At 31.2% G+C, this 9,275-nt stretch overlaps 1 protein-coding gene across 1 annotated transcript; it reads right to left on the bottom strand.

Annotated features, from left to right (window-relative positions):
- Positions 1–250: 250 nt before the first annotated feature.
- On the bottom strand, positions 251–3,744 carry LOC114175195 (Ribosomal protein L25/Gln-tRNA synthetase, anti-codon-binding domain-containing protein). Its single transcript, XM_028059958.2, has 3 exons — positions 3,294–3,744; positions 3,088–3,217; positions 251–663 (listed from the first exon to the last, which is right to left on the bottom strand). Exons 1-3 carry the CDS (start codon positions 3,672–3,674, stop codon positions 437–439), a joined length of 738 nt encoding a protein of 245 aa, XP_027915759.1. The 5' UTR covers positions 3,675–3,744; the 3' UTR covers positions 251–436.
- Positions 3,745–9,275: the final 5,531 nt, after the last annotated feature.

Below are 9,275 nucleotides of genomic sequence, written 5' to 3'. Positions count from 1 at the left end.
AACAACAGAAAGCCAAGAGACACGTCAGAATCTAACTTGACCAATTCTCATGCAGACCGAATATTATAACTTCTGAGATTATTAACACAATTACTAATAACAGAAATTCAGTGAATTTATGCTTGTGCTTCCAAAATACTTATCCACAGAGACACGCCACTTGCAAACGGTGCTTAAATTACCATATCCCTGGTGGTCATGTTCAAGAACTTCAATATCAAATTCTTACGAGCAGGAAACCAACAATCCATTAGAAATAAACAGTCAATATATTGAAACGTCAATTTCGTCCAACATACAAAATAGTTCTAATATCTTAGGTGCTTGTACTCGTTAATGCTTGAAAACATCACCAAACTAAGATGTTAGTTCTGCTTATTTGGAAATTGAATGTCATCTCCATTTTTCCAAATGTGCTTGTATTCATCTTCACTGATCACTCCACAATAGGTTCTCTGTTTCCCAAGCTTGTTGGAACTACTTTACATATGGGCATGTTTTCATTCTTGCTGAGAAGCTTCAAGGATGGATGAACCTCAATGTCACGCATGAATATTCTATCTTCAATATCTAGATTGCTCACATCCACAACAATTTTTGAAGGAATGTGCTCAGATGGGCCAAGATATTTTAAACTAGGTCTGATTTTGTTCAAAATTCCTCCTGTAATAGAATAAAAGTGTCAACCATGTTAGCATTATGACATTAGAACCACAACGATTTGTACTGATATTAAATTGGACGAAATTGGCAACCGTCCCTTGCCACCATCCAAAAATAATGACATACAGAGCACTTGGCATGAATTAAGAAAGTTGATGTCAGAAGTAAGACAGCGGCGTATTTTAACAAAACGTGGAATGCAAGTCAATTGACCAAACATAAACAGCAGTCTTCCCAGGGCATAACGAGCAAAAGTCATCGACTATTGAAAGCTGGAAGGGTGAACACTGATCTTCAATATATACTGTCAAAATTAATACTTCACAAAACGAAGTAATGTAATTAATAACAAGTTTGTATAGTCACCTATTCTTCCTCCAGTTTTTTCCTGGTTTTCTAAATTGAAATTACTTTTCTGGAAATATTGACCATTCAAAAAGAAACAGTAAATGCAGGTGAAATAATGCAATAGCAGTCACGTAGCCTCTGGGCTTTTACTTTTCTCAGTCCACCACAGGCAAAACAAAAGAGCACGAGAACAAAAGAAAAATAAAATACTAAAACATAAACACACTTCTTAGGAGGGCTGATTGCTGTATTTTAATCACAAATGTTGAGAATGAACAATGATCTTCAACTACAATGTTCGCAAACAAAGAAATGCCCCAAACAAAAAAAAAGCAATAATATATATATATATATGTATATATATATATGTATGTATGTATGTATATATATATATATATATATATATGTATGTATGTAACTGCAAGAGACTAGAAGCAATGAGTCTATCAAGAAACATTTCATATAATATAAAAGTTATCAAACCATTGTAATCCAATGGTTATAGATGTTAGAATAATTAAGCAATGTCAAACCAGTTATGTCTACTTTGCCCCATTTTTTACTTGGAAGCAAGCAAACCACAAAGTCCTTTGAAATGCTTGTGTTAACAGACATATTGCTTAGTTTAATTTTCCTATGTTAGTTTGTGAGTAGTTATTAGCTCTCTGTATCAGATGGTGTGAACTATGCTTTGCCATCTATATAATGCTACTTGTAATTGATCACTGAGAGAAATGTAAGAGAATGCATTTACTACTGAAATTCTTTTACTCAACTCTCTAGAGTTTTCACAGCATGGGAGGTTAATTCCTAGAGGCAAGAATTTGAAATGCTTGTGAGGATAATCCAAAAGGATTCCGAGTGTTCTCTTCGTTTAATCTAGTCTAGAGTGTGTCTATAATGGACATACAAAAGATTATCCGCGTGTTTTTTCCAGATGATCTAATCATCAAGGCATCAAAGGAAAAAAATAACATTAAGCTTAAATTTTGGAGGCAAACTTTGAAATACAAGGTTTTCAATTAAGTAGGAATTTAACAAAGTACATACTTTGCAATTTCTAGTAAGAGATGATGAATACGACTAAACATATGAAAAAATGATGAAAAAAAATTAAGGAGGACTATACACATAGGAAACAGGGGGAATGACAAATAAAGAAAGACATCAAGGGTTATTTCTGATCATAAAGTACTTAACAGACTCAAAGGTAAGTTTTACCATATGACTAAGCATTCATGTGTGCCACACTGTATCAATTCATAGGCTTTAAAGGACGACATGAGAGAAAGGTGAGAGTAACAAAAATGAGAACACTAAGATTGATCTGTGATCAAAATACAAAATAAATTATATAAAAAAAGGTTGGTGTAGCATCAAGGAAAAATTCAAAAAAAAAAAAAATCAGTTAATGTGGTTTAGAATTCACAAAAAAGGGCAAAAAGAGGCAACAATCATAAGAGTAGATTACATGATTTTAGGCAGACAAAAGGGAGAGGGAGACAAAACAGACATTGGAGAAAGTTGTCCAGAAGGTTTGGATTTTAACCGTGACAAATGAAATTGAATGACCTTTCACGCATGTAGCCAACTTCACCTAGTAGGATAATAATTTGTTGTTGTATCAATATAAATTCACATTCACACCCAGTTTAATGTTTGGCAATATTTTCTACCTTAATTGCCATTGTTTATTGAGGAAAGGTAAAATAGTTTAATTTAAATACAGAGACAGTGTAAAGGATGCGCTATCATCCAATTATCCGTCACCGTGTATACTAAGATTAATGGTTCTTGTAATAACTACTTCAAAAGTCACACATAAAATAACTTCTAATAAGTTCAAATTATAAAAAATCTAGAGAAAATTAAACTAAAAAACTAAACAGTTCCGTAAAGCCATAATCTCTCTACTAAGTAATCTCCGAATTATGCATACAAATAGTATTGATTATTGATTATTTCAGCTTAGGGAGCTCCACACAAGGGCCATTTTTCATCATTCATGAACCAAAAGACCATCTAATAAATGCCTAAACTACGAGTTCTACAGCAACAAAATAAAAAAAGAGTTACCTTTCTGAATACCAGGACAAACATCTTCCCCTTTGAAAATAATAGGCACATCCACTTTCAAATTCATTCCTTCCTCAGCCCAAACAAACACCAAATTAAGAATCTGCCCACTCTCTTCGTCCCTATGAATCTACATAACCAAAAACTACGACTCAAAACTCAAACCAAATATAAATATTATAAGAAAAAAAAAGAAAGGAGAAAACCTTGATAGGTAAAACGGTTCCGGATTCGACCAAATGAGAGGACCCGGATCCCGCACGGATCTGGAGCTGGAAGCGGGTGGAGCAGAAGGTAGGAGCGTCGACGGAGTTAAGAATGGCCTTAATCTGCTTCTTCTCGACGGTTAGCAAGTACTTCTTCGATTCCGATCGATTGTCGGGATTTTTCTCCAGAAGGTTCTGGGAGAAAAGGACGGCGGGTATTCGACCTTGCCCTCGGTCTCTCGCTGAGACTTTGCTGCCTGTGCACTCCCTTGGAATGGCTTGGATCGTATGGTAATGGCTGCACCGGAAAGCAGACGACGAACAACGGCTCGCTGCCATAGTTCGGTAGTGGCCGGCGGCGGAGCGCCACCATTGCGCCATGATTGTTTTGTCTGTGTCCCTCCCTCCCTACGACTCGTAATGGGGTTTAGCGTACAGGGGTTTTGGGTTTCGGGTCTATTTGGGCTTTTTCCAATAAGAGGGGATGACAATTTCTTTCTGCACTGCACGCTTTTTATGTCCACTCCATTTGAATAGTTAAAAGACCAAATTGCCAACCGCTCCCGTCGTTATCCCCTTGTTATCCTCGTCAATCTTGCATAACGGTTGTTACTGATGGACTCCAAGAACAAAGTGTTGCGTCACCGATGGATTCAAAGAAAAGTGTATCTAATTGTAAAATCCTTCTTGTCATTGTTGTTATTCTTGTTTATGTAAAAACATTTTGATATGTAATTTGAAAGTTAAAAATGATTTTTAAATTATAAAATATGAAAGTTTTTTTTTATGTAAAATATAATTTTTATGGATATATACAAGAAAAATAAAGGTGTCAAAACGAGTTAATTTGGCTGACATAGACAAACTCATCATGGATTAATTTAAAAAATGAGTAAGTTTAATAGGTCTTACTTGCCAAAAATGTTATGATCGACTCAACATACACTACACAAAAATCTTAAATAATAATCAAAAACATATTTAGAGACCAATCTAACAACCAATTTCTTAGATAATCAAAATCTTAGTAGCTAATATCAAATTTATAAACCATAATAGAAACTATTTTAATTATTAATAATTTTTAATTTATAAATTGGTATCTAAATTGATCACTACATTGACTAATTACTTTTAGTTCCTAAAATTGGTCATTATGTATAAATTTTCTTGTAGGGCTACCATGAGTGGTTTAGGTGGGTTGATTCACATAAAAATATTTTATTCATCCAATTTATTTTGTATATTTATTACAATACAATCAAAATAGATTAATACTACTCTCTTTTTAATATATATATATATATATATATATATATATATATATATATATTTCATCTACTTCATCAAACATTATTTATAAAAATAATGGTTGAAGATTAAAATGTCACAAATAAATTAAATATATAAATTATGCAAATATTTTTATTAATATTTTAGTATTTAGAAAAATCAAAGTATCAACTTACGTAATTAAAAGCAATAAATATTTGTAACAAAAAATTTATAAAAAATGGTTAAAATAATAATATAAAGTGTTGTTCGTGGGTTACAAGTTAACTTATCAACTGGAACTTAGTTAACTCATAAGTTAAATGAGTTAAAATCGATTCAATCCACATTTTATTTGTTTCTCAAGCGAATCTCTCTCGAATTATTTGGGAATCAAATTGCTTCATTACGAGTTTAAACCAATTTTGATATATTTAACTAAAAGTACGAGGATCACGTTAATGATTACAACAAATTTGCTTTTCTCAAAAATTAACTCATCTTAAAAAAAAATTGTCCAACTAAATTAATTCTTACTTTAATTCTAAAACTGTTGGACTGATTAATTGTTCATGTATTAAAATGTAATTTTCTGATAACTAAATTCTCAATATCAAAGTAACTCATCATTCCTTTCTTAATTTTTTTACAAAATTAAAAAATAAAGAAGGAAAATAAAACTTAGTAATACTGTTATTGAATTCTCAAATGAATTTAATTTAATAATTAAATTAGAAATTGTAACAGATCAAATTTTAATATTTTATCAATACTAATAAGAAAGCATTTACATAATTATATCATGACCTTAGTACAATTAAAACTATTAAGATGATGTACAGTTATATCATTACTAATTAAATTTAAAAAATACTTCAAAAAAAGCGTTAAGATAAAAACTAATACATCATAACATAAATTTTGTCTATTCAAAACTATTTATTGGTCTTATTTTCTTTTACAAACCATTCCTGCAACTATTCCTTTGTCATACCTATGTTATCATCACACGGAATATTATGATCATGGCAGGCAGATAATAATATCATTCATAAAACACACAGGGTAAGCTAGAGATGATTTAAAACTTATATGTTTTAAATAAAAAAAATAGAACAAAGCTACTCATTCATAAAGTTATTCACAAACAACGTCAAGCCATTTATCATCCATGTTCATGTTACCAAACTTTTACAAATCATTCAACCTATATTATTCACTACAAGAAAAATTGATATTATCGACGGTCAAAAATTTGTTAGTAAAATGCTTGTCGGTAAAATTTTACCGACATAAATCATGTTTCGTCGGTAATTATCGACAGAAAAATCCGTCGGTAAATTTGTCTGTAATTACCGATCGAAAAATCCGTTGATTCTTTTACCGACGAATTTTGAGTTATATAAGTACCGACAGATTTTTTCGTCGGTAAATTTGTCGGTAAAAAATTTGAGTTACCGACAGATTTACCGACAGAAAAATCCGTTGGTAATTCAAATTTAGGCGGAAAGTTTCCCGCTTCTTTTACCGACGGAAAAATCTGTCGGTAAATTTGTAGGTAAAAAAAAATTAATTACTGACAAATTTTACCGACTAATTTTTCTGTCGATAAATGAAATCTATGTTACTGACGAATTTTCTGTCGGTAATTAAAATTCTAGAATTCGTCGATAAAGTCCGTCGGTAATTCAAATTTATCGATAAAAATATATTCGTTGATAAAATTCCATCGGTAATTTCAATTTTTTTTGTAGTGTTATATATGACCTTCGGAGGACTATGTATTGACTAACACCCTAAGATTTTGCACCTATGATTGCTTAGTCACTCTTGCTGCACAAGAACTATACCTATAACATGTTTGGGTTTCTCTTGATCCATAGGGTACAATAGGGTGAATTTTATGCCTATCAAGCTCGACTTCTTCTGATACTTTACACAAGAACCTCCTTCGAATCTCACCTCAAAACCTTCTCCTCTTTTTGATTTCAATGATTAGTAGAATTAGGATAATCTTATTTCAGTCTCTATCGTCAATAAATCTCACACAAACCACAAACCTTCAAAAGACGATAATTTTCCCCTACCTACAATTTTTTTTCATCCATATAACCTATAAATAAACTTAGAAATAATTTATTTTTGTACAATGGTTGATTCCCTGAAGAGAATGCATGAACTTTGAGGTTCTTTGTTCCATAATGTTGATTGAGTTATGTTTTGGTTCACTTTCATCTTTTAATCTCCTAGGGTAATTCAGATTCTGTGTGTGCTTAATATGTAGTGGATAATTTGGTGTTTAAGTTAATATGTATCCATGCTTAATGAATGTGGGTTGCTTGTTCAATGGTAGATTAATTGATATGTGCATTGCTTTAATGTATAATGAAGGTTTTCTTAATCTTCGCTTAGTTGATTGGGAATGAGTGAATTTAGAGTTAATCAACACATTCTAATCACTATTTCATTTCATTTAACTTCTTGCTCACATTTTGTCAATACTTGAATCTACCAAACCACCCCCTCCCCTTTTGTATTGAATTGTATCTGGAAAGCTTTGGCTGAAAATAATAGTCACTGGGAGATGACTTTGGATTAACTTCTGAGTAATGTATTTATATATTTTAGACATGTCAAGGTGAGCCAACCCGCCTCACACGGGTTGGCTCACCACGAGACAGATTGAAAATGAGTGGACCCAACCTGACTCACTTTATGTCGAGTCAGAAATTTTACAACCCGGCTCAACCCACCATGGGTTTGTGGGTTAAGTGGGTTGGCTCACCAACCCACATAAAAAAAATTAATTAGTTATTTTTGAGTATTCAAATATTTAAATAAATTTTTAAGCAACCGATGAGATAAAAATCACAGGAAAATCAAGAATCAATGGCTTCATCATGCCCACCACCAATATATGATGAATTATTTCCAAGAAAATATACATGTAGTCCAAGAAAACATGGCTAATATTACACATTTGCTATCATGTTATTCAACAAAATATAAATAAAAAAACTACACATTTTTGTCATGCTAATTTAGAAAAATTTGTTTACTTGAGTAATTTACTATAAAGATTATAGTTAAAGATTAAAGTATCAACGTATAGAACTTAACAATCAAATTCATTAAACATTCAAACTATTCAAATATTATTGAGCAACATTCTAACATTTTAAAACACGAAATTGTGAACCTATATAATTAGGAATAATAAATAATTATTAAAAAAATAAAAAATTGTAAAAAAATGTTGGCGGGTTAAGTGGGTCAATGCACCTTTAACCCTACTTGAACTCGTTTAACCTGTGGGTTAAGTGAGTCGGGTTGAAGGTGGGTTGACTTGTTAGAATTAATTGACGAATTAATTCTATTAGTGACTCATTTGAAATATTATGATGTGCTCAATTGTGATTTAATAAAATATAAAGACTTATTGGTTATTATTATGGGAAGTGATAATAAAATAAAATAAAGATAAAGATAAAATAAAAACCAACTTGATGGACGTTAGTTTATAAAAGGAATAGGGGTTCTATCTCTGACCATAAGGTTCTTTTCACGGTAACTCATCAAGAACGTGTGAGAAGAAAAAGAAAGGCAAAGAGATAGATTGGAAAACAATGGTTGAAGAGCACACAAGATTACAAATTTGAAGAACGCATATTCACATGATCTCTCATGGATCAAGGTTAGTGCTCTATTATGTTTTATGGAGTGAGAATCATAACTCTTAAAGATCCTTAATTAGTTTTACATATGGTATCAGAGCAAGATTGTAGGATTTATGATTCTCCTATTATGTGATGTTTCTCCCTTATGATGTTTTTCCTTAATGTTATAAACCCTAATTTAATTTTATGAATGATAATGCTGCCATTAAAATATTGCATCACTGCTGCCATGGATCAAGAATTGTATGCGTGCTTTACTGTGATGGTGTTTTTTATTTTAATTGGTAATTGAATGAAAATATAATGAAACTGTTGCGTGTAAAAGTAGACCGCGCGACGCATGAAGGTGTATTTGGAATCATGTTTTCCGCTGCTACGTGTGCATGTTGTTATTTTTGTTTTGAAATTGGAATAAAGGAATGAATGAAAGTTAAAAACCATTCCTGTTGTGCACGTGGATTTGGCATTGAATGCAAGTTTAAAATAAAACTGTTACTGTGTGAATAAAGTAATGAATGCAGGTGAATGGCATAAAATTGTGTGAACGTGCCTATTGAAAGATTTCCAATTTTATAATGTGTGAATCGTGTAATTACATGGTTTATTAAAATTAAAGTTTAATATTTTTATTGGGTTATGTTACCAATAAAATTAATATTAATTATTTTATTTATATAAATAACTAATAATTTTATTTTAATTTGCAATAATATTTATGTTTGTTATTGTTAAATTAAAATTAATGAGGAAGCTATATAAAGTTTATAGCAATTAAATGTATGTGTATTTATTTATTTGAAATTAAGTATGATAAATTTTGTTAGTCACCAAAGTGACCAAAATTTTAAAGTTTATATGATTTCAAATTATTAATGTTTTTTATTTTAATTACCCATACTATGGATGCTAAATTATGAATAATTAAATTTATGGGTTAATTAATGTTAGGCATTCGTTAATTGCAGTCTCTGTTCCGGTATCTTTACACTCGCATGCTTCGTCTGTTCCAGTCTTGAATGGGTTGAATTTCCCT

Source organism: Vigna unguiculata, chromosome 3 (assembly GCF_037176805.1).
Source record: "Vigna unguiculata cultivar grain cowpea cultivar isolate G323 ecotype 2 chromosome 3, ASM3717680v1, whole genome shotgun sequence".
Lineage (NCBI taxonomy): Eukaryota > Viridiplantae > Streptophyta > Magnoliopsida > Fabales > Fabaceae > Vigna > Vigna unguiculata.
This window is presented reverse-complemented; position numbering and strand designations above follow the sequence as displayed.

Bases quoted from the DNA above. Each gene is read 5' to 3' on its own strand.
- LOC114175195 (XM_028059958.2), bottom strand. From the start codon at position 3,674: ATGGCGCAATGGTGGCGCTCCGCCGCCGGCCACTACCGAACTATGGCA. The intron at 3,218-3,293 runs GTTTTCTCCTTT...TTGGTTATGTAG, and splicing joins GAACCGTTTTACCTATCAAG to ATTCATAGGGACGAAGAGAG. The intron at 664-3,087 runs GTAACTCTTTTT...ATTCTATTACAG, and splicing joins TTGTCCTGGTATTCAGAAAG to GAGGAATTTTGAACAAAATC.